This window comes from Abramis brama, assembly GCF_963993115.1.
Source record: "Abramis brama genome assembly, chromosome: 12".
Lineage (NCBI taxonomy): Eukaryota > Metazoa > Chordata > Actinopteri > Cypriniformes > Leuciscidae > Abramis > Abramis brama.
The window spans coordinates 9566245-9593184 of record NC_139974.1 but is presented as its reverse complement, the minus strand read 5'-3'; the positions used below and the strand labels follow the sequence as shown (position 1 = coordinate 9593184).

Here is a 26940-nt window from a genome sequence, read left to right as displayed (position 1 = left end):
AGCACACATGACAAATCAGGGGATGCCACATCAATGAAAAGCCCTAATGTGGATTTAAGCGCACTAGACCACCCTCAACGCCCCCCACGCTTATACCATCCCATATCCCGCATGGGGTTCTTGGTTAAGCTTTGCGGTTTCAAAGATAATCAGGATTGTGGATGAAGAATTATCTGGTTGGCATTTCCCCTCTCCTCTTTAGTCATGGAGAGAGTCAGTTCCTCAGTCCCTGGACCGTGCGTCTCTCGCAGTGCTTGCAAATTTGGCAAGGAACGAAGTTGTGATAGTCTTTTCTTCCCTATTATGATGTATATCCGAGAGAAATGGCTTCCCGAATAAGGAAAAAATGTAGTGCTGGACTTAAGAAATCGATTGGATGGTTGTGTTTTGCTATTGGTCGATCTCGTGTGAGTGACAGGTTGTTCCGCCCTCGAGTCAGTAAAGGGCCCGATATACTCACGGCGAAGTTCTTTTTCGTTCTTCGCTTAGTGGTAAAAACGTTTGAAATACATGACAGTGGTATCCTGTTAGCGAACATCCTGATGCTGCCCACACTGCTGAGAGCAGCGTTTGATGAATATGTAAAAATTTGCTGCACAATAACTAAATAAACACACAACAAGAATGACAGTGATGAGAAAACAGCAGTTAAGAAAGCATCTAATCATGATGATTTGTCAAGTCACGTTATGTTTATTTACAGTATATACCACTTTATACAAGCTTTACAGCTTTATAGTATTAAACATGGAAAACAGCATCAGTGTCTCTTTCAATTAGAATTACAACTTCAATTTCTCCAGTGTGTTCATGTTTTTAGTTGCATCTGAAAGGAGAAGATTTCCATGTCAAAAAAGGCGGAGCCTCAGAGTCACACCTACTTATTATGTCATTGTCACAGATCAATGGTAGTTTGATTGGGTTAACCAGCCGGAGTTGAACTCCACATAAACTTCGTTTTGGCCTGATTTTGTTAGAAATTATGTCACACCAGTTTGTTTTTCGATTTCACTTGATATGGAATTCCTTAAACGCGTCATCAGAGAAGAGAAGACCGCAAATAAATAATACCGCAATATTCCATAAAAAATAAGAATTGTCAGTTTTGATTTAATGGTCACTTTAAATCAGTGGAAAAGTCTACTATATGGGGCTTAAAAAATGTATAAAGATATAAACTCACAATTCTGACTTTATTTCTCAGAATTATGAGTTTGTATCTCGCAAATCTGACTTTATAACTCGCAATTACGAATTTATATCACGCAATTCTGAGAAAAAAGTTGGAATTGCGAGATTGCAAAGTCATGCCTGTACAGTAGGGGGCGCAGCTCAAACAAACCTTTTAGCTGTGCTGCCATTCTGGATTGCAGAAGAATAAACTTATCTAAAGTAATTTTTGCTTAATATGGTTGAATTTGATCATCAAAGGTCAGCAGCAAAGACATTGGTTAATAAAGTGAGATTAAATGCATAAAGTATATTTAATTATGTAGCTGATCTAAACAGAAAATGTTTCCCCTGCAGTATGGACGGTCGGACAGCTACCGCGTGGCGACCACGCAGGACAAAGATGAGAAGGAGTCCCCCAAGAAGGGAAAGGGAGGGAAAGACATGGATGACCTGAAGAAAGAAGTGCCACTGGTAAGACATCCACATATAAAAAAAAATAATATTCTTGTATGTACTGTATATGAATATTTTGCAAAAAACTTCAAACATATATACTCACAACAAACCTCTTACTTCGTGTATATACCGTTTTAGTTAATGAGAGGTTTTGCAAACCTGCATAACTCAGCACCGAATAAAAACTCTGGCGTTTTGAGCAGTGAGTGGATTCTGAACTTAAACACCTCTGATTGGCCTTTGTGTTCAAGAGATCAACAACTACATCTGTGATTGGCTACATTGCAGACCGCTGCAAAAACACATTTTAAATAGATATTTGATGTTCTCCAGAGCGTAAACACCAACGTGCACTGGAGCGTTTTCCAAATCTGTTCCACCAATATATCATTACTATCAACTGAGAAATTTACAGAAATTTAAGTACACCATATTGTATTGATTTTCAAATAATACTTTGCCTTGAAACAAATGTAGCAAGGTTGTGATTTAAACTCTGTGGTCAGTTGCACTCTATAAAGCAATTCATCCTTTCTTTGTGCGGTTTTAGACTCTCTTTTTTTGTGACTCCTCAGACAGAGCATAAGATGTCAATTGAAGAAGTATGCCGAAAGTTCAGCACTGACATTGTACAGGTGAGTTTCTCACATCAGCAGTGAACAATTCATACATTTTAAAAATAAATCAGGAAAAAAGCCAGCTGTTTCACATGATAGCATTGAAGAGAAACATTCAAATAAATGTGAAAATCCAAAAATAGTATTACAATAATAAAGTTTTGAGAATAATTTAACAATAGACTTTTTACTAGAATAAAGGTATAGTTTTGAGAATAAAGATTTTAGATTAAACAGGAACATTTTTAGATTAAAGCAGTGGTTCTCAAACTTTTTTGGTCTCCCCCTCCCCCTCTTTAAACCTTTAAAAAAATCTGGCGAGCTCAGCTTCTTGCACGTCTTCTCGCCAGAACCTGTGAGCGCCACACTGAGAACCACTGGATTAAAGTAATAATAAAGTTAAAAATTACGAGAACGATGTTATAGTATTATGAGTATTAAATTAGCAATATTATGAGAATCAAAAGGAAAGAAACATCAAAGTGAAGTGGAGTCGACCACTGCTTGTTATTTGAGATTTGCTGAAAAGAGGCAATTTCCTGAATGTCTGTCTTGTTCTTTCTCCTGAATGAATTCAATTTCCTTCGTAACTGCTGATGTGTCCGGATACTAAAGATAATGCCTCAGAATCGATGCTGATGCTTCAAAAGACCAAGGATTTCTTTCTTGGTGAATCTTATGCAAGTATAATTGAACTAAATCCTCCATTTCCTCATAGATGAGGCTGCTGTGGCACTCTATTCCTATTATTATAGTGATTTTTTTTTTTTTTACTTTATTCACATAACATTACATCGTCTGTTTCCTGGTTTTGGGGATGACTTTCTTGCTTATATGTGACCCTGGATCACAAAACCAGTCACATGTCGCACGGATATATTTGTGGCAATATGGGTCAAAATTATCGATTTTTCTTTTATGCCAAAAATTATTAGGATATAAAGTAAAGATCATGTTCCATGAACATATTTTGTAAATTTCCTACCGTAAATATATAACATATATAACATTTATTTATAACATTTATTTTTGTGAGTGAATGCAGCACAATCGCGAATATAAATGAACAACTTTAAAGGTGATTTTCTCAATGTTTCAATTTTTTTGCACCCTCAGATTCCAGATTTTGTATCTCCGCCAAATATTATCCTATCATAACAAACCATACATCAATGGGAAACTTATTTATTCAGCTTTCATATGATGTATAAATCTCAATTTTAGATTTTCTCAATCTCAAAAATTGACCCATGTGACTGGTTTTGTCATCCAGGGTCACATATGGAACGCACAATTTTTTTCCGAAATGTTTGTTACATACTATGTAAGTAAATGCAGTCTGTATTTTATTTTGAACCCATTTCGTTTTAAAACGTTATCGAGTGAACTGTCCCGAATAGGGCTGGGTATCTTTCAAAAAATGTCAACATCGACATCGATACCGATACCATGACTTCGATACCAGTTTCTGAACGATACTTTTTTCGATACCAATTTTATGAAATCCGTTTTAACAAGATTACATTACATATTGCCTACCTTTCAAGCTTTCTATATGCCTATTTCTCATGTCTGTGAGGTAAGCAGCCTATAGGCCGAGTTTCGGTTTATTTGTGACGCGCTCCAGCTCTTCTTGCAGTCGAAGAAGTCAGCAGTTGACTGCTCTCAAGTAATAATTTGGCATGGAGTCGAAATTCGGCACAACACCGGTCTTGGCAGCAATTATCTCATCGCAAATATCGCATCGCGCGCTGTTGGCATCGAGCCTGGTGAAATGTAGACACACTTTTGATTTTTTCCACATCTTTTCCATCTATGGGGGTTGGGATGCTTACACACTACAGCCTCACGTGTGGACCCCGTTTTTGGGTGTAACCGGCGTAAACTAGATGCCTCGCCACAGCCAATCATGCTTCATGATTATTGGCTTACTGGTTATTTGATACTTGCCTTAAAAGTATCGAACTCGATACCCATCCCTAGTCCCTACTCCCTTTAACCCTCTGAGGTCTGAGCTGTTTTCTGGGCCCTGGAGGTGTTCTGACATGCTCTGACATTTCTGGTTATTTCTGTTACTTGTGACATTTTCATGGCTAAAGTCTAATTACACTGTATTCAGCACAAACTCTGCTACAATAATATATCAGCAGCATGTATGTAAAAGTTTGTAGTTTTGAGATAATGACATTTATGCGTGGTTTTTGAAAATACAAAAAAAAATTCTCACTGAAATAAGGCCATGAAACCCATACTGATTATTTCTTCACAAGACTTTTGAAAATTGTATGACGTAGCCTAGAATATTTGCTGCAAAACTATGTGAAAATCACCCTGACTGCTCATTCAGATAATACAATATATTGATTTAAAAATTTTACGACGTGTTTTGTGTGAAAAAGCCTTATGCGAGAGCTCATTAATATGTAAGCTTTTCTCACCTGAGAAAGACAAAGAACCTCCCCTAACGGCCCTATTAGGAGCTATCAGGCCCCTATCATTCTGAGCAACCTTGCACAATACTGTAAATGAGGAGATTTTAAAAAGAATGGCTTTTAAATTGTTTGGATTTATTTACAACACAACATAATCCAAAGATACACAACAAATGCCAAAAAAGCACTTCAAAGACAGAGACCTTTGTGCCATTCCTAAAAACATTGTACATACCTTTCATTTCCAAGATTTTCACTTTACCATGTTCACGTACTGAGACTCATGTGAATGTTGAAGTCCTCAGTGGCATCTGGGACCTGAAAAAAAAAAAAGTGAACATACTGATATCAAGAGAAAGGCCTGCACGATTTTGGAAATAAATATTAGATTTTTCTGGTTAAAATTGCTTTTTAAAATTCCTTTTTAAAATTCACAGAATACACACACACACACACACACACACACGTTTCCAACGATATATAATATAATGAACACCAGGTTTGTTGTGCCTTGTAGGCATAAGGTATATGCGCAGTGCGGATAAAATAATAATAACAATAAATAACCTATAGCAGCCTATAAATCTTCCAAAAGATTTCAGTAACAACTAAGCTAGAGAAAAATATATTGATTATCATGTTACTTCAAATGTTTCCATCCGTTATGATGATATGAAATGAGATAATATTAAAAACATGAAGCCGTTTGGTGTGTTTTGCTTTCATCCAAAATATGATACATTCAAACGCAATCGCTTGCAAAATATGATACATTCAAACGCGATCGCTTGCAAAATATGATACATTCAAACGCGATCACTCTCAAATATAAAACATTATGGTTACCATAAACATATCTATGTTTGAGCAGATATCCACAAACACAGTAAACACGGGTCTAAATATTATAATATTCCCCATATATCTAGCAACAGTTCAGCTGCAACGTGACATTTATGCAACAATAACAAACTAGGCTATGTAAGAATTTCTTACCTTATCTTTCTTGTCTTCAAATCGCGTTCTTCTTCTTCTGAGGTAGCCTAAATCCAATGTAAGCTCAGGCACGTCTTTCAAACTCGACGAAAAGTGAAGTGAAGTGTTTTGTTGTTGAGGTAACGAGCGCGTTCGCGTTCCATGTGGAGATTTGCATGTGAATATCTTTTGCGCGAGTAGGCGTGGCCAAATTAACTGTAATGAGCAAGCGTTTGAGAAGCTGGACATCTTGTTGGTTTTATACAAATTACTTAAACAGAGAATATTTGTTTTCGTTTTGAATCCGATCATTTAAAAGTACACACTTAAATGTTTATAAAGGTATATGGCTCATAAATGTGTGACAAGTATTCGCTGAGTTTTGTTTCAGTTTATAGACGTGCTCAAGAAAAAAAAGTTCACCGCGACGGAGAGGCAGAACGCACACCCTGTTTATTTTCTTTATTTTACAAAAGCACAATGTTTTGATTTGATTGTAAGTGGACACATACAAAAGGAGAAATATCACAGATTCTTTTTTTATATTTCTTTTTTCTGTATGACCATAAATGATGGAGTAATTTAAGTTTATAGTGCTACAATGTGGAGAAAATCCGGCAAAACGCGTCGGCGCGTTTGTCGACCTCAGAGGGTTAATCTTGTAACATTATGTCTGTATTATTACATCTTTAATTTACTATTGTAATGAGACAGCTTTAATCTCAGAATTGTTTTTTTATTTGAATGTGACACTGAAATGCAGTCATACTTTCACTATGTACTGCAAAACATATAGCTTCTATTAACCCTATAAAGCCTGCTGTATCACATTTGACAACATGATCAAGCAAACATAAGAATAACTTTTATATTGTTAGAAATATTTTTAAGATGAACAGTTACTAGACTGAAGCAACCTAGGTTTACTTGATTACCCAGACATTATTGTTTTTGAAGAAAAAAAAATATAAATGTATCAAATATGATACATCAGACTTCAGAGAAATATTTATTTGTATTTATTTCTCTCAATCATAATTGCATTGTATTGTTTTCCCCCCACAATAAAAACCAATGAGCTTTGATCATGAAACTAAGGATTTAAATATCATCATTCTTATTGGATGACATAAAGTGGTATTTATATGCATTTTAAATTGGCTGCTATACTGTTTGCATTGCAACCAACTGAATTTAACCTTTTTTGGCCATTTCAAGATCAGCAAGTGCACCAAATTGAGTATATTTGCACAGTTTAGATCTCTGAATAAAACTGAGGTGTTTTTTTTCTTTCTCGAGTATGACTTCCATATTCTCCTAAATCATACCATATGAGCCAGAAAAGCCAGAAAAAAAACACGTATACTATACAAACATTCTCCTCATCCAAAGCAGCTTAAAAGTAAACCATGATGAGCTTGTCTAAAGCACTACTTTTTTAGAGCAGGAACTGTGATCTCAACCAATCTTAGCCACACGGTCTCCATCGCCCCCTAGTGGCAGAGCAGTAGTGTTTGACGTGAACTCCTGAATCAGATTTCTTCTCACACTCTCTTGTCCCCTGAAGGGTCTGACTAATGCTAAGGCGGCGGAGTACCTCATTCGTGATGGTCCCAACGCTCTCACCCCACCCCCCACCACCCCGGAGTGGGTCAAATTCTGCCGACAGCTCTTCGGAGGCTTCTCCATCCTGCTGTGGATCGGAGCCATCCTCTGTTTCCTGGCCTACGCCATCCAGGCCGCCACGGAGGACGAGCCTGCGGGAGACAACGTGAGAACTCACACACACGCCTCATTAGAACACCGCAGAAATTTAACACAATTTTATTTTAAGTAGACAAGTCCATGTTTGTGACATAATCGATTATCCTATTCAGTAGCTAGACTTTTGTTTGTAATCTGGGTAGTGTGTTATTTTTGTTAATTATTCCATATAAGATGCTGTGAGATCCAGGCAGTGCACCAATATTAGAAGTGATCTATTCCTTTTTATAGTATAGTTGGCTTGGACAAATGTCATGGGCGGCAGAAAACGTTTTTAATAGGTCGGGTTGAGAATAAAAACGAGTAATAATACTGACCTACTCACATTTTAATTTCAGTAAATTAATTCTTTCACTTTGTAAAGAGGTTAAGTTTTTACTGGTTAGAATGGTCCATTAGCCTGACAAAAATGCATATTTCTCCTTTGACAGCTTTTCAAAACTATTCATATCTTCTGACGATTTTTTTTTCACTCCAAGAAATATATACTGTACACTAGCGTTCAGAAGTTTGGGGTCAGTTGGATTTTTTAAATGTTTTTGAAATAAGAATTATTTGATCAAAAATACAGTATAAACACTCCAGTCTTCAGTGTCACATGATCTTTCAGAAATCATTCTAATATGCTGATTTGCTGCTCCAAGAAACATTTCTTATTATTATTATCAATGTTGAAATCAGTTGTGCTGCTGAATATTTTTGGAGAAACTGTGATACTTTTTTTAAAGGATTCTTTGAATAGAAATTTCATATTCAAATATAATTTTTAAATATAATTTTTTTGAACAATGTAAAATTCTTTACTGTGACTTTTTTAAAAATCTATTTAATGCTTCCTTGCTGAATAAAAGTATTAATTTGGTTTTTTTTAAAAACTGACCCCATACTTTGGAATGGTAGTGCATTTCATTACTATATTTACATTACATTTATGCATTTAGCATACACTTTATTGACTTACAAATTAAGAAAATAACAGGCAATTTATGTAATATGAATAAATATATAATTATGTTTTATGTGGTATCAAATTAAAACCCAGTGATGTCTGCAAATCTTATGATAACAAAATAAAAACGAAACTAAGATTATTCCCTGTATCATGAAGATAAAACGTTTATTTTGTGTTGCATGATGTAAATACCTGGTGTTGTCTACCGTACCTATGAACAGTGCTAAAGAATACACTGTGACAAGAGCCAAAAATTATAATAATGATGATGATGCATGCAAAAAAGACTACCATAATATAATAATTATTCATGGCTTGCTCAAATTACATGATTTCTTGTGTGATATATTGGGGATTTTGACCGTGATGTCTTCCATTTTGGTTTGTCACCTAAATGAGGCTCACAAGGTGGATCAGAGAAATCAAGGTTAGTGAGCTCTTGCAGATTTTCTAGTCTGATAACCTGTCCTCTGCTCTGCAGTTGTATCTGGGGATCGTTCTGTCTGCTGTGGTCATCATCACCGGCTGCTTCTCCTACTTCCAGGAGGCCAAGAGCTCCAAGATCATGGAGTCTTTCAAAAACATGGTCCCCCAGGTACTCAAAATCACTTCCTCCAACAGCCTTTATCCAAATTATAGTTCAAAAGTGCCAACCTTCACATTGCATATTTGTAGTTTTGCTTCTCAACTTGAAAATAACAATCTGGGTGGATCAAAAAGAGAGCGAGGAGCAATACTCAAATAACCAATACACTGTAGTCCAATAATCGTAATAATCCCCTGTTTGCCTCTCTGGTCATAATCCTAATTATTATATCCCTCCGCAGAGTCTCTGAATCCTCTAGACTGTATTAATGCTCTTCTAATCTCTCCTTTGGCCTTAGAGTCATTAGAGGTTGAAATTGATGTGTGTGTGTGTGTGTGTGGTCCTCAGCAAGCTTTAGTGATCCGTGAAGGTGAGAAGCTTCAGATAAACGCTGAGGAGGTGGTGGCTGGTGATCTGGTGGAGGTGAAGGGAGGAGACAGGATTCCTGCGGATCTCAGGATCACCTCTGCTCACGGCTGCAAGGTACCTGGACAAACATGATGGAAATATTCTCTATGAACACTTGCAGTCTTTCTCATGCACCTGTATGTAGTCTACAGTAGAGATATTGTGGGATATACTGTATTCATGTTTGTATACTGCATTAATAGTTAATATAAATATAAATGTTATTTTCTGGAATCTGGTTGTAAAAATATAGTAGCTAGTGGACATATATTTTACATTAAAATCTATCTATCTATCTATCTATCTATCTATCTATCTATCTATATATCTATATATCTATCTATCTATCTATCTATCAATCTATCTATCTATCTATATATCTATCTATCAAAACACTTTGAAACTTTCAGACAAGGTTTTATCAAGCCAACAAAAGTTTGTTATAAATATATACATGTATATATATTATAATTCTTTAGGTTGACAACTCCTCCCTAACCGGCGAATCAGAGCCCCAGACCAGGTCACCTGACTGCACTCATGATAACCCTCTGGAAACCCGTAACATCGCCTTCTTCTCCACCAACTGTGTTGAGGGTACGGTTGCCATAGCAGCTGCTTCACTGCTCCATTTTCTCCCCCATGGTGTCTCTCTCACTTTATTTTTTCATTTCCTGTTCTTTATGAACTCATCTTCTCCAATCGATTTTTGCTTTTTCATTGCACTCTTTTTCCCATCTCTTCATTTTTTTTTTTTTTTCTGGTCGTCTTTGCCAAGACCAGCCGTAGCGGAAAGATGTTGTCATGACAACAACCTCTCACTTTTGCTCCCCTTCTTGCCACTCGTCAACTTCCCACGCGGTTGCTTACACACTCTTGTTTTTCACTCTGTTTTTCCACACATTTCTCTTTCTATATAACCATTTTGGCTTCGTTTTGATAGTAAGACACTAATCAATTCAGATTCAAATGAATAGATGAATAATGCTGCAGAAGCTAAAGACATTTTCATCATTTGCTTCACAGGTTTACACCTTCAGAATGATGATGAATATTACTTGTAACAAATGTAGCTGCTTTAATTAAAGCAGTTAGATGTAGAGTTCTCTGAGAAATGAGCATGTCATTGTCAGTGAGTTGTGTAATGCTGTTGTTTTGATAGGTCAAGAGATGTTGCATATGTTCAGTGCTCAGTGCGCTGTTTCCTGATCTCACGATGTTCAGGCTCAGCTCCAGGGTCACACTCTCCTGCCACCATGTGGTGGATTAGAGGATTACACAAAATGATTCTGAGGTTACTAGAATTTTGCACAGAACTCGAGAAAAAACAAGACATCAAATCATTGTCATACTGGATATTTTTATTTAAAAAGACAAAATAAGAAAAATGCTAATATGAGACATATTCATTTATTTGTTATTTAGTTTTTTTATTAAAGAGATTTATTTGTTCAACATCCGTTCAACAGTTTGTTTTTTGTTTTTGTTTTTTACAATAATTGTATTCAGCAAGAACACATTCAATTGATCAAAAGTAACAGTAAAGGCATTTATAATGTGTTGCAACATATTTCTATTTCAAAATAAATTCTATTCATCAAAGAATCATACAAATAAAAGTATCATGGTTTCCACAAAAATCTGAAGCAGCACAACTGTTTTCAACTTTGATAATAAGAAATGTTTCTTGAGCAGCAAATCAGCATATTAGAATGATTTCTCAATGATCATGTGACACTGAAGACTGTAATGATGAGTAATGAGAGTATTGATGCTGAACATTGTTATTTTTTATTGTAATAAAATTTCACAATATTACTGTTTTTACTGTATTTTGATCAAATAAATGCAAATTCAAAAACATCTATATATATATATATATATATATATATATATAGAGAGAGAGAGAGTTCAGATGCAAAAGCCTCTAAGTGCCATCTGAAATTTTCTTCTAGAATGATCATTTTTATAAAGCTTGTATATTTAAGTTAAGTAATTTCACTTAAATGACAATTAATAGGTAATTTGCATTGCCATTTAAGTGAAATTATTGAACTTAAATATACAAGCTTTATAAAAATGATCATTCTAGAAGAAAATTTCAGATGGCACTTAGAGGCTTTTGCATCTCAACTCTTCATATAAATATATATAAAATCTCACTAACCCAATACTTTTGAACGGTGGTGTATTTATTATATATAATTTGTAATAAGGCAAAAATAAGTGCCATACTAACTAAGAATGGTATAATTTATGTGCAACTAGCAAAACTACTACACAATACAACAATATAACAGGTGGTCTGGAATACTTGATTCTGATTGGTCAATCATGGTATTCAGTGGTCACATATTTTATCACTCTACACTCTCTTTCTTCTCACGTAATAAAATAATTTCAAACCAAATCAGTTTTGGTTTAAAACTTTTTTATTCATATATTTGGTAAGTAGCCATGGAATAATGTCAGATGATCATTATAACAAAATAAATGACAGGTTGATTGGGTCACCGGCCAGAACGAACCAATAAAAGTGGCTGTTTTCTCTCCTCTGTCAGGAACTGCTCGTGGTATTGTGGTTTGCACCGGTGACCGCACTGTCATGGGCCGCATTGCTACTCTGACCTCCGGCCTGGAGACCGGAAAGACCCCCATCGCCAAGGAGATCGAGCACTTCATCCAAATTATCACCGGCGTGGCCGTCTTCCTGGGCGTGAGCTTCTTCATCCTGTCAATCATCCTGGGCTACAGCTGGTTAGAGGCCGTCATCTTCCTCATCGGAATCATCGTCGCCAACGTGCCCGAGGGTCTGCTGGCCACCGTCACTGTGAGGATCGCTGCTTTTTCTCTGTGTTAGGATTTTGTAGTGTGTACTGATGTCTATGATAGTGTTTAAATGTGTTTCTGCGACACTAACATTTTTCAGTATAATTAATGTGTGTTTGTCATCTTCTTTGGTTTGGTATTTTTTGTTCATGGCTTTGTTCGGAATGGAAAACTAACGTACTGCACAGTATGCACTTCATATCGCCTAGTGAGTATGTGAAATATTATGTGGACAGTGCAAACATTTCAAACAGTAGTGTGCTACATTGTATTCACACATTTGCATAATTAATTCACCAAGTGGCGTCTAATAAGTCAGTAAATAAACTTGTATACAGTACCATTCAAAGGTTTGGGGTCAGTAAGATTGTTTTTGGAAAGAAATTTAAACTTTTATTCATCAAGGATGCATTAAATAAAATGAAAAGTGACAGTGCATATATTTATAATGTTACAAAAGATTTGTTTAAAAAAATAATTCTATTAATAAAAAATTACATAAAAAAATATCCTGGTTTACACAAAAATATGAAGCAGCAACTGTTTTCAACATTGATAATAATAAGAAATATTTTTTGAGCAGCAAATCAAAGGACCATGTGACACTGAAGACTGGAGTAATGATAAAATATATTAAAAAATATAATTTTTTTATTTTTTAATTATAGTTAAATTAAAAACTGTTCTTTTCATAATATTTCAAATGCAGCCTTGGTGAGCATATGATAATTAATTAAAGAACGTTAAAAATCGATCCCAAACTTTTTAACAGTAGTATATTTTATGTAAAAAATATGAAAAAATATTGGCAGCGCAAACAAATAATTAGTCGGAAAAGTAAAAGGTTTACGCAAATTCGTGTTTGATATTTCGCTTTACATCACAGTAGAAATGGAGCACATGTCAAGTAATGCATTGCATTGTGGGATACAGTATCCCATGAAGTGTGCTTTGTTGTAGACTACATGCATGTTCAATAGTATAGACAAAAAAATAGTCTCTTATACTCTTATAATTTTACAGTACTAGTCAGGTCGGGTCAGATTACAGGGTTCAGTTCTCTAGTTCAAATATTAATAGTGTGCCATTCCGAAAAATTCCATGAGATTATATTTGGACAATTTAATCTGTGTGTGTGTGTGTGTATTTGTATTCTTATCTATTCCTTTTGTTCCATCTGTTTGCGTCTCTGGTTCATTTCTTTTCTTCTCCAGTGTAACTCTTTACAGTGTTAGTGAAGGGTTGTGGCATCTCGTCTATATAACAGTGTGTGTTCTTGAACTGTATTCCCTCTCTCTAATCCTTCATATCTGTGACTCTTTGTGACTCTATCGCTGTTTCTCTCTCTGTCTGTTTCTTTCCTGTGTTCTTTTACAGACTCTCACTGTTGAAAGCCTATAGGTCAATATGAAAATCTGAAAAGTATTGCTCTGTGGTATCTCTAGTTGCCTGTGAAAGCTAGTGGCTGCCACACACTCTGAGACGCTGTGCTCAGCTGTGCATTGAGGTTGGCCTGTGCCTCTGGCTGCGGTACACAACTACTGTAGGCCTGAAACATACCCTACGCAGACGTCATACTCAGTTTCGTGCATCATTGCATTCCAAAATGTGTCAGAGTGCAATTATTAATCTAACGCAGATATGCATTGGCTATGCATTGCCTACGCCGACACTGAGGACGTTTGTATTTTTTGTATTAATGATATATATTTATTTTATTGTTTTGACTGTACCAAACTGGCAAATTAATATTAATTTATATATCATAAACTATATTTTTAGAGTAAATGTTAATTATTCTTCAGCATTAAAATGCATATTTCATGAAAAAAAAAATAAGAACATTTTTAAAAAAAAGTTTTTTATTGTAACTTTTTTTTTTTTATAGCTATTTTGGGTCAGATTTACTAACAGCTTGCTCCAGCACAAACCCTCTTTTATGGGATTGCGCTCTCACGCTAATTTACCCTGTTTAGTAAATCTGGCCCTTTATGTCCATAAGAAGAATTTGCATGCTTAACTCCACTACCTGGATTTGTCTAATTTATTTAAAAAAATAAAATAAAATAAATTGTAAGTTTCAATAATACAATACAATAATATATTTCCCCATGCATTATACTACAAAAGTTTAGGGTCGGTAAGATTGTTTTTAATGTAATTTCTTTCTTTTTTTTATCCTAACCTAGCTAGGATGTATTTATTATTATTATTATTATTATTATTATTATTATTCATAAATACAGTACGACTTTTATTGTGTATAATATAATATCTAATATTGTGAAATAGTATTACAGCCTAAATTATTTTTCTATATTTTAAAATGTAATTTATTCCTGTGATGTAAAGCTGAATTTTCAGCATCATTACTCCAGTCTTCAGTGTCACATGATCATTCAGAAATCATTCTAATATGCCGATTTGATGCTCAAGAAACATTTATTATTATTATCATCAATGTTGAAAACAGTTGTGTTGCCCTATATAACTTGTATAACATGTAAATGTATCTTGATTTTTGGTGCAAAGCTTTGTCAAATGCTGGAAATTATTACATTTTAATTGATTTTTATATCAATTTACACACTCCATTTTCTTTAAATCTGATTATAGTTGAACCAAGCTCATCTGTCACAGGTCAGATCATAGTCTAAAAGACAAAAAATAGAGTTACTGCATTTTGCATGTTCCCTGGCAGACAATTGTTCGCTTCAGAAAATAAACAGTGGTCTGCGCATATATTTTTCTCACTGCAAGTGAACCCTTTATTATCAATAAGGATTGGGTTATTTTTTCTTGTCTTTTTTTTTGTCACATGTTTTTTCAGGGCATGTCACTCCTGTTCATGTTAGCATTTGTCCAATTTGACTGGCTCCAAGTAACAGATGAATTTGTGCCAATATTCCTTAGATTTAGATTTTAGATATTCGCTCATCATTTGACGTCAATAACAAAAGCTAGACAATCGCGTAGAGTATGTTTCTGACCACTCTGCTTTCTCTATCTGTGCTGTGCTTCGCTTTAATTTAACACAGTTCTATTACTGCACGATGTTGCATTGTGCCACAATATGAAATATGTATCATATTACTGAATCAATATCAATATCACTGAAATTCTGTTTGGTTCTCTTTCTCTCCACCTCCTTTTCCTTTTAACTTCTGCCTCAACTACTCTTCCTTTCGTTCTGTTTTTCTGGTCCTCTGTTTCCGTTCCTCTCGTTCTACCTTTCTGTTTCCGTGTCTCAGGTGTGTCTGACCCTCACGGCCAAGCGCATGGCCCGGAAGAACTGCCTGGTGAAGAATCTGGAGGCTGTGGAGACTCTGGGATCCACCTCCACCATCTGCTCGGATAAAACCGGCACCCTGACGCAGAACCGCATGACTGTCGCCCACATGTGGTTCGACAATCAGATCCATGAGGCCGACACCACTGAAGATCAGTCTGGTGAGCTGCGAGAGGATTACTAGGTGGTTGCTTGGGTGTTCTGGGTAGATAGATCTTACCATTCAAAAGTTTGGGGTCTGTAAGATTTAGTTTGGAAATAAATTAATGCTTTTATTTTGCAAGGATATGCTAAATTAATTTAAAAGTGACTGTACATACATTTATAATGTTACAAAAGATCTCTGTTTCAAATAAATGCTGTTCTTTGTATTTGTCAAAGAACCCAGAAAAGAATGTATCATGGTTTTCACCAGGGTTATTATATTTCACTTTAACTAAAATCATTCAAAGATGTTTTCGTTACTTGAAATACAATAAACGTTAAAGGGTTAGTTCACCCAAAAATGAAAATTCTGTCAGTAATTACTCACCCTCATGTTGTTCCAACCCCGTAAGACCTTCGTTCATCTTCGGAACACAAATTAAGATATTTTTGATTAAATCTGAGAGCTGGCTCACTCCTTCATAGGCTTCTAAGACATTATAACTTGCTGGCCCAGAAAATGTATTAAAGACATCGTTAATATAGTCCAAGTGACTACAGTGGCTCAATCTTAAGTTTATAAAGCGACGAGAATACTTTTTGTGCGCAAAAAAAACACAAAAATAACGACTTTATTCCACTATTCATTTCCTTCTCTCTGGGCCTCGAGTCTTTTCACGTAGTGTAATAGCGCAGCGCGTCTGTGTTGCACGTCACACGTAGGCTCACTATTGGCCGACGCTGGTCATGTGTGTGATGCGTGTGACGTGCAACACAGATGCGCTGCGCTATTACACTACATGAAAAGACTCGAGGCCCAGAGAGAAGGAAATGAATAGTGGAATAAAGTCGTTATTTTTGTGTGTTTTTTGCGCACAAAAAGTATTCTCGTCGCTTTATAAACTTAAGATTGAGCCACTGTAGTCACTTGGACTATATTAACGATGTCTTTAATACATTTTCTGGGCCAGCAAGTTATAATGTCTTAGAAGCCTATGAAGGCGTGAGCCAGCTCTCAGATTTAATCAAAAATATCTTAATTTGTGTTCCGAAGATGAACGAAGGTCTTACGGGGTTGGGACAACATGAGGGTGAGTAACTACTGACAGAATTTTCATTTTTGGGTGAACTAACCCTTTAAGTGAAATCAAATAAAATCTAAAAAATGTATTTGCTGCCAACTTGCTAGTTGCAACATTTCTCATTTTCATTTAATTTAACTTAACTAAAACCAAAACTGAAATAAGAAATTATGAAAACTATATAGACTTATAAAAATCATACAACAAAATCGCTAAAATCTAACTAAAATTAAAACGAAAACAGATAAATAAAAATGAATCCAAATTATAATAATATCTCAATGATACTAAAATATCACTGATTTCCACAAAATAATAAGCAGCAGAACTGTTTTTAACATTGATAATAATAAGAAATCTTTCTTGAGCAGCAAATCAGCATATTAGAATGATTTCTGAAGGATCATGTGACACTGAAGACTGGAGTAATGATGCTGAAAATTCAGCTTTGCCATCAAAGGAATAAATAATTTGAAAATGTGTAAAAATATAAAAGAGTTATTTTAAATTGTAATAATATTTCACAATATTACTGTTTTTATCACTGTATTGTGCTACTGTAGTTTTGATTAAATAAATGCAGCTTTGGTGAGCATAAGGGATTCTTTCAAAAACATTTTAGATAGATAGATAGATAGATAGATAGTTTCTAGGCTGTAGAAAGATACTATATTGATCCCGTGTGTGATCTCTTCTAGGTGCATCCTTTGATAAGAGCTCTGGGACGTGGTTGGCTCTGGCCCGTGTGGCAGCGCTCTGTAACAGAGCCGTGTTTAAGGCGGGACAGGATTCTCTGCCAATCCTGAAGCGTGATGTTGCAGGTGACGCCTCGGAGTCGGCTCTTCTCAAGTGCATCGAGCTCTCCTGTGGGTCCGTCAAAGCCATGAGGGAAAAGAATAAAAAAGTGGCTGAAATTCCCTTTAACTCCACAAACAAATACCAGGTTTGTTTTCTGTGACTGGATTTATAAAGTAATTGTATTTTTACTGTCGGTGCAAAATAAAATGTAAAAAATGTAAGTTTGGTGTAACAATATTTCATAGTTACTATTATTATTATTATTATTCCAGGTAAATATTGTGCAACTCAAACCAATATTAAACAGTATGATATTATTTTAACTTTAATTGCAAAATGGACGGTTGACATGTCCATGTCCAGGCCCCTTTTTTAATTAACGCCAAGATTTTATGTTAAAATGTATTCGTATGTGTAAGGAAAGTGTATATTGCAGGTTCTGTCACCATTTATATTAAGTTTATCACCATTTCTTTTTAACTTTTTTACTTTCATAAGTTCATGTCAAATGGTCCTGCAATTAAGTGTTTTTTTATTACAAATATTCCATGTAGTCTCTCTTTTTTTTAAACTTTTTTTATTATTTAGATATTAGATAGATAGATATTTTTTATATATTTAAATTATTATTGTTGTTTTATAATATTATTGTTTCTTAATAAAAAATATGTGTAGTCTCTCAGTTACTATAGTAATTAATATATTCTTTTGAAGCTGCATGCATAATAATAATACAAAATTAGCAAAATATTGTTTAAAATAGTTTTAGATGGATTATATGTCACATCACAGAACACGACACCTTATAACCAAATATATTTCATTTCAACTAATAATAAAACAAATAAAGAAAGAATTAAGATGAGAGATCATGATCATGAGATTGATTTCATCAATGCTAAAGTTTATCCTTTTAATTATAATTCATTAAAAATGAATTAAGAATGATTTTGTATATAGATAACTGTAGATTTGTTTAGTTCATCATTAGACAATGCCATTTTTCTAAGATTTTTACTTTAATTCTTAGGGATAGTTAAACATGATAATCTTCATTCACATTCCGCACTTTATTCAGTTCTGATTAACACTCATTCTTATGTGCTTGGATGTGTTTTCCCACCAGCTGTCAGTGCACGAGTCGGATGAGGGTAGCGATAGCCACTACCTGCTGGTGATGAAGGGGGCGCCAGAGCGCATCCTGGACCGTTGCTCCAGCATCCTCATTCAGGGGAAGGAGCAGCCCATGGATGAGGAACTGAAGGAGGCCTTCCAGAACGCCTACCTGGAACTCGGAGGGCTGGGAGAAAGAGTGCTTGGTGAGAAATAGAGAGAGACCTCAAAATAAAAGACTCTTTTGTTTCCTGTTACCTCTCCACTATCCTGATACACACAAAAAAAGACATTTACATTTATTCATTTAGCAGACGTTTTTATCCAAAGCGACTTACAAATGAGAACAATAGAAGCAGTTAAACTAACAATAGGACAACAATATGCAAGTGCTATGACCCTTCCCAGTTTAATCTAACGCAGTACCTGTATTTTTTTATTATTATTTTTTTAAAGATGATAGATATAGAATAGAAGATAAAGTGTTAGTATTAATGGATCAAGTGTTGCCCAAAAAGATGCGTCTTCAGCCGTTTCTTGAAAATGGACACGGACTCAGTCGCTCTGGTTGAGTTGGGCAGGTCATTCCACCAGCATTGAACAGACCAGGAAAAGTTCAGAGAAAGAGATTTAGTGCCTCTTTGAGATGGCACCACAAGATGGCGTTTACTTGCAGAGCGCAAGTTTCTGGATGGCACGTAAGTCTGAAGTAATGAGTTTAGGTAAAAGGGAGCAGAGCCAGTGGTTGTTCTGTAGGCAAAAGTCAGTGACTTGAATTTGATGTGAGCAGCAACTGGCAACCAGTGCAGTTTTGTGAGGAGTGGAGTGACGTGTGCTCTCTTCGGCTCGTTAAAGACCACTCTAGCTGCAGAATTTTGGATCAGTTGCAGAGGTTTGATAGTGCAAGCTGGAAGACCAGGAGAGCATTACAATAGTCCAGTCTGGATAGAACAAGTGCTTGGACAAGGAGTTGTGTAGCATGCTCTGATAGGAAGGGCCTGATCCTCCTGATGTTGTATATGGCAAATCTGCAGGACTGGACAGTTGAAAGTTGGTCTGTAAAGTTCAATTGATCATCAATCACAACTCCAAGGACGAACATAGCTGAATGGAGAAGTTGTGGTGTAGTGTTGGGTTGGCCGGGACCACAAGCAACTCTGTCTTTGCAAGGTTTCGTTGAAGGTGGTGGTCCTTCATCCAGCCAGAAATGTCTGTCAGGCAGGCTGAGATGCGAGCAGCTACCGTCGGATCATCAGGCTGGAATGAGAGGTAGAGATGTGTGTCATCAGCGTAGCAGTGATAGGAAAAGCCATGTTTCTGAATCACAGATCCTAGTGATGACATGTTGATGGAGAAGAGAAGTGGTCCAAGCGCTGAGCCCTGAGGCACCCCAGTAGCTAGATGTTGGGTCTTAGACACCTCACTCCTCCAAGACACCCTGAATGACTTACATGAGAGGTAAGACTTGAACCATTGGAGTGCAGTCCCCGAGATGCCCTTCGTCTTTAGGATTGACAGGAGGATCTGGTTGTTAACTGTGTCAAAGGCAGCAGACAGATCCAGCAGGATGAGAACTGAGGATTTGGAAGCTGCTCTTGCCAGTCTCAGAGCTTCAATTACAGAGAGCAGGGCAGTCTCAGTTGAGTGTCCGCTTTTGAAACCAGACTGGTTGTTGTCCAGGGTGTTGTTCTGTGTAAGAAAGGAAGAGATCTGGTTGAAAACAACTTGTTCAAGTGTCTTCGCGACGAATGGAAGAAGGGATACCGGTCTGTAATTTTCCAGGATTACAAATATGAATAGAAATCCAAGATGCATGAAAAAACAAAAAATTGGCTCCTCAAAACTGTGGAATAAATCCATTCTGATTGTTTCTATTTTTTTTTTTTCTACTTCCATCCAGGTTTCTGCCACGTGTTCCTGCCCGAGGACAAGTACCCCAAAGGATTTGCCTTTGACACTGACGACATCAACTTCCAGACAGACAAACTGTGCTTTGTGGGTCTGATATCCATGATTGACCCTCCCCGAGCTGCCGTCCCAGACGCTGTGGGCAAATGCCGCTCAGCTGGTATCAAAGTCATCATGGTGACCGGTGACCATCCAATCACGGCCAAGGCCATTGCTAAAGGTGTCGGTATCATCTCTGAGGGTAACGAAACCGTGGAGGACATCGCCGCTCGGCTTAATATTCCTGTCAGCCAGGTCAACCCCAGGTAGAGTATTAAAACACACAGAAAACGTAAAAAAATAAACTCCACGATCCCATTTTGCCTGTTTCTTCCCATAATTTTCTCTAAACACTTTACTATACTAAGGATAAAAATGTCAAAAAAGGAAAAAAACACACATTTAGGGAGGCCTGTGCTAAACGTTCATGATTTTCCCAAGGACATGTTCCTGGATCAACATGCTTTTAAGTCCTGGAATTACTTTCCTATCAACTGATCTGATTACAAGGTTGGGATTATGTTTGAACAGCATTCATTTCCACCAATTGTAGGCTAGGGTTAGGATTTGGTTTATGAATGCTTGATAGGAATATTGTTTCTAGGAATGACAAAGGATGTTGATCCAGGAACACGTCCTGTTTGGCTAAATTGCATCAGGCTGGTTTCAACCAAGGACATCTATAATAAAAATAGATAATAAAACATCTATCGCGTGTCATTATGTTTATTGAGTTGAGTTGGCTCACGTGATTTATGTTTCGCGCTTCAGAACTTTTGTTAAGGGAACATAGTGAGCATCGATGCTCCCTGGTTTTCACGGTGCATTGTGGGACTTTTTAGGGAGCAAACGTTTCAGTGCACTGGAAGGATTTCACGATTGAGACCTAGTCACTCTTCAAGAACTACTAAAATTGTTTGTCATTTCAAAATAATGATCCATATCAATAATAGTTCCTGCAGAGTGACGAGGGGTTTAAGAAACATTTGAGTAATTATGATGCTTTTTATGACCATGTTCAGAGTAAAAAAGACAACTGCTCACGTCTCAGACACGTTAATGTTGTGATGATTGGTAATTGATTGGTAATTCTTTATAATGAATGTGTGAGGCTAATTTCATTCAGTAATTATTGACAACCTAATAGGAACTATCTCAGTCCTACATTTGCTATTACTTGCTGATTAGTTAATATTGTTTCCATATTAGTTTATAGTAGTAGCTGAAGTGTTAATGTAGTACTACTCATTAGTCCTGCATTACTTCAGACTTCAGGTAAATGTGGCCCAAATCCGATTTTTTTTTTGTAACGGCACAAACCACATGGAATCTTTGTGCTACTTCCATATGTGGTCCTAAATCCGATACACGTCAGATGTTTTGCAATGTGACCTCAGTCTGAACATTCCTATCGTAATTCATGCGACTTTTATGTCACTCTAGAGCAACATTCATCACAATTCTGCGCTCATGGGAGTCACTTCAGAGATTTTACATACCCAAAGTTATCAAGACACTTGCGAAGGGTAGTCAATGGAAGCACAGTGATGTGTGACTGCTCTATATAAAAGCAAAACATTAGGGCTCCTATCATAAATGTTTAAAAACTCTGCTCTTTTTTTGCATCCACCTCAATTGTTTTTTATACTGCCTGCATGTAAATTCGCTAGCTTCCACGTCAGATCACATATTACACAAACGCGTAATCACTTACTTCAATGTCCTCCGTGTTTACTTCCGTGTGACAGCTGCTACGTGATGCTCTTTTTATTGCTCTTTTGCGCATGTGGGTCAGTTCAGGACTATGATCTGTTCGCACTGGAATTACGACATTGGCCACATTTAATACAACAATGTGAACAGCTGTACAAAAAAATCAGATCTGAGCAATAAATAGTAATTGAGCACTAAGGCTCGCAGTGTGAACGTGGTTACCATATTAATGACGACCATTATTCTAAAGTGTTACCAAAAAAATAACTGAACTTAAACTTCTGGATAATGTGAAACTGATTTGTGTAATAATTATTGCTCTAACAGCAGCTCTACATTTTGTCTGATTTTGACACAACTGGAAAGCGAGTTTCCATTTAGTATTCTTCATGCGTGTGTTGTCAGGGATGCTAAAGCCTGTGTGATCCACGGCTCAGATCTGAAGGATCTCACGCAGGATCAGATGGATGAACTGCTGAGGAATCACACAGAGATTGTGTTCGCCAGGACCTCTCCCCAGCAGAAACTCATCATCGTGGAGGGCTGCCAGAGACAGGTACACATACACACACACTCACATTCACCAAAAAACTCTTCATTTAAACTCTTCGTTAGTAATCATAAATAACTGACTACACACACTCTCTCTGTGTCTGTGTATTTTAGGGCGCCATTGTGGCCGTGACTGGTGATGGAGTGAACGACTCCCCCGCTCTGAAGAAGGCTGACATCGGTGTTGCCATGGGGATCTCGGGCTCAGACGTCTCCAAGCAGGCTGCAGACATGATCCTGCTGGACGACAACTTTGCATCCATCGTTACTGGAGTTGAGGAAGGTATGAGAGAGAGGGAGGCAAAGCTTATGAGAAAGGTAGAAAGAAATCCAGAGCAAGCCAGGGGCAACTCATACAAGGAGATTGTTTTCATCTATGCCTCAGATTTTGCTCTTTATTCTTCATTTGGATCTCTGCTAGATTCCACAAAGTGGTTGCTAGTCTTCCTGGGAACTCAGAATAAAATTTTCAGATAATTAAAATCAACAAAAATATGATAGAAAAACATTTATAAAAATAAAATAATTATTCATATATATAGTATAAGTATAATATATAAGTATTATAACATATATATAGTATCATAAGTATAGTATAATATAGTTTAATGCAACAAAAGTAAAAAAAAAAAGAAAGAAAAAAAAGTAGGTAATATTTAAAACAGATAATAAACTCAATTGATTTTGATAGTAACTTCTGTTGATTGGAACTTTTTGAAGAAAGTATGAAATATGTATTAATTAATTCAAAATAAACATTTATTACAAACAACCATATGACTTATGGTTATATGTAATATATGTAAAAATTAAGATAATTAAAATAAGAAATATGATAAAAAAAATATATATTTTTTTTAAACCATATGCCTTATGGTTATATTTAATATGTGTTAAAAAAAACTGAATTAAAATGCAGATAATTAAAAAAAAATGTTTTATAAAATATTACAATCAATCAAAATTAATATTTTATTTATTGTCATTTTTATCATATTTTTATTTTAGTGTTTTTTAACGCTTTTATAAAAAACTCAAAACGACAATAACAGTAAAGAAAAGTAGGTCATATTTAAGCCATATAATAAACATTGACAGATTTTCCAGGCAGCATAAGTGTAACGCAGGAGAGTTCTGTGAAAGCAAATTATCATGACATTTTTTTGGAAAAAACAATTCAAAACAGAAACAGTCTAGATGAATGAAAGAACTGACTTGAATGACTCATGTAATAATGAGGTCTGTGTGTTTTTCTCTTCCAGGTCGTCTCATCTTTGATAACCTGAAGAAGTCCATCGCCTATACGCTGACCAGCAACATCCCTGAGATCACTCCCTTCCTGTTCTTCATCTTGGTCAACATTCCTCTTCCTCTCGGAACCATCACCATCCTCTGCATCGACCTGGGCACTGACATGGTGAGACTCATACACATCTAAAGTTTTCATTTTAATAATGAACATAATCTTGAATGTAACAGAAACTGGAGTTATTTTCTAGTGGCAATACACTTTTTTATCTAGTACTCATACATTAACCAATTGCTGTATGCCATCTCAGGTCCCTGCAATCTCATTGGCTTATGAAGCAGCAGAGAGTGACATCATGAAGCGCCAGCCTCGTAACCCCCACAGGGACAAGCTGGTGAACGAGCGTCTCATCAGCATCGCCTATGGACAGATCGGTTAGTGAGCTGCTACAATACAAAAATCTCTGTTATAAGAGATTAGACTTGAAATGAACTGAATAAAAGTGACTTACCCTCTGTCTGTTTAAATATGCGTGTGTAGGAATGATTCAAGCCCTGGGAGGATTTTTCAGTTATTTCGTGATTCTGGCTGAGAACGGGTGGCTTCCCAGCCTGCTGGTGGGCATCCGGCTAAACTGGGACGATCGCTCCAATAATGACCTGGAGGACAGTTACGGACAGCAATGGGTAAACATCACGTTACACAAAATACGCAGTGCATATTTATAGAGCACGCTCTTGTCCAAAGCATTTCATTTATTTTTACATTTATATTTAGTAGATGCTTCTAAAAAGCATCTTATCAAAACAAAGAATTATTAATCATATTTTCAGTGTTGGCCTTTGCCATTGGCTTCCATCTTAGCTGTAAATGATCTGCTTTTTGACATACTGTAGTACAAGAAATCAAAACAATATAACAGAAGATGCTGATTTTAAGCATTTTTGATCTATAGAACATTTGGAGAGATATTTCACAAGTGTTCATCAATACAGGAAGATTCAAAACAGATCAATAGATAAGCTAAAAAAAGTTGTATTACCATTTAAAAGTTTAGTGTCAATAAGTTTTTTTTTTAAAGTGTTACTTATGCTCATTTAATCAAAAATACAGTAAAACAGTAATATTGTGAAATTTACTATATTTTAAAAATGTCATTTATTTTGGTGACTCCAGTGTCACATGATCTTTCAGAAATCATTTTAATATGCCAATTAGATGCACAAGAAACATTACTTGTGTTGAAAACAGTTGTGCTGCTTATTATTTTTGTGGAAAGTATGATATGTATTTTTTCAGGAATTATTTTATGAATAGAAAGTTCAAAAGAACAGCATTTATTTGAAATTAAAATATTAAAAATAATATTAAAGTTATTAAAGAAATAAAGTATTTTCTGTTACTTTTGATCATTTGAATGCAACCTTATACTGAATAAAAGTATTAATTTCCTTCCAAGAAATATAAAATAATCTTACTGAGCTTTTGAACAGTAGTATATGCAAGAATGTGTAATGAAATAATGTGTTTCTCTCAGACATATGAGCAGAGGAAGATTGTGGAGTTCACGTGTCACACGGCCTTCTTCGTCAGTATCGTGGTGGTGCAGTGGGCCGACGTGATCATCTGCAAAACTCGCCGCAACTCTGTGTTCCAGCAGGGCATGAAGTGAGTATCTGCTGCCCTGGTGCTAACAGACATCTGCTGGAATTAGCTGTTGGATCAAATTTGAAGCTTAGGATTCGGAGCTGAATGATTGTGCTTGTTTGTAGGAATAAAATCTTGATCTTCGGCCTGTTTGAGGAGACGGCTCTCGCTGCCTTCCTCTCTTACTGCCCCGGCATGGATGTGGCCCTCAGGATGTACCCTCTCAAGTGAGTGTTGCTTCCTCGTGGAACGTTACAAAGCAAATTTGATATATCATAGCATTAGCTGAGGAAAAACTCAGTCTAATATTGTGAATTCTCTATTTTCTCTCGTTTCTTCTCTCAGGCCCAGTTGGTGGTTCTGTGCGTTCCCTTACAGCTTCTTAATTTTTGTTTACGATGAGATCCGAAAACTTATCCTGCGCAGAAACCCAGGAGGTACAGAGCCTGAATTACTCTCTCACACTGAGAAACAGAGCTTAGCGATAGTATTTTTTCTGTAAATAGGATTTTGATATAAATATCAATATTTATGTATTTTCTCTGATATGGCTTTTTTTGTGTACCATCCAAAAGTCCGATTTATTTATTTATTTGAAATAAGTATCATGCTCATTGTTACATTTGAAAAATAACATAAACAATTATGTGTAAATCATTCTAATATACTAATTTGAAGAAACATTTTATCATTATTAATGTTGAAAACATATTTTTCAGGATTCTTTGATCATTTGAAAGCACAGCATTTATTTAAAATATTTTTTTGTAACATTATACATTTGTATTGTCACTTTTGATCAATGTAACGCATCCTTGCTGGATAAAAGTATTAATTTCTTTCAAAAATTCTTATTGGCCACAGTAAAAATATCTATATCTATAAAATATCTCTCTTAAAAGAAAACAAGGATTCATTTTCTACAGTTTTTCACTAAATGAACAAGAAGAATAAAAACAATACATAGCAAAAAAAAAGAAAAAAAAGCTAAACTGACCTACAAATATTTTATGTTTTATTGATGATGCAAATGAATCATTGTTTTCATCAGAGTTTTGAATCAATTCACTGAATGTTGATTCACATGACGGTTTGAACTGATTCATGAAAATGAATCAAACTTAACAACTCTTAACATTTTAGTTATTACATTTATATATGAATATTCTGTGAATGTTTGATTTTAATATTCATGCTGTTGATGCTGAATTTTA

At 35.8% G+C, this 26940-nt stretch overlaps 1 protein-coding gene across 2 annotated transcripts in view; it reads left to right on the top strand.

Annotated features, from left to right (window-relative positions):
* atp1a3a (ATPase Na+/K+ transporting subunit alpha 3a) overlaps nt 1–26940 on the top strand; it is a 35764-nt gene that overhangs the window by 7745 nt on the left and 1079 nt on the right. Inside the window, exons 2-20 of one of the 2 annotated variants that reach the window (XM_084131115.1) lie at nt 1528–1644; nt 2205–2264; nt 7221–7424; nt 8851–8964; nt 9304–9438; nt 9843–9960; nt 11925–12193; nt 15444–15642; nt 17406–17650; nt 18632–18824; nt 20519–20831; nt 22684–22834; nt 22945–23113; nt 24093–24247; nt 24390–24513; nt 24620–24765; nt 25617–25747; nt 25852–25953; nt 26072–26163. In XM_084131115.1, coding sequence (XP_083987241.1) covers nt 1528–1644; nt 2205–2264; nt 7221–7424; nt 8851–8964; nt 9304–9438; nt 9843–9960; nt 11925–12193; nt 15444–15642; nt 17406–17650; nt 18632–18824; nt 20519–20831; nt 22684–22834; nt 22945–23113; nt 24093–24247; nt 24390–24513; nt 24620–24765; nt 25617–25747; nt 25852–25953; nt 26072–26163 — 3037 coding nt within the window. Of the gene's footprint in view, nt 1–1527; nt 1645–2204; nt 2265–7220; nt 7425–8850; nt 8965–9303; nt 9439–9842; nt 9961–11924; nt 12194–13569; nt 13594–15443; nt 15643–17405; nt 17651–18631; nt 18825–20518; nt 20832–22683; nt 22835–22944; nt 23114–24092; nt 24248–24389; nt 24514–24619; nt 24766–25616; nt 25748–25851; nt 25954–26071; nt 26164–26940 lie in introns of those variants that run through there. The other variant, XM_084131116.1, reaches the window with a different exon arrangement.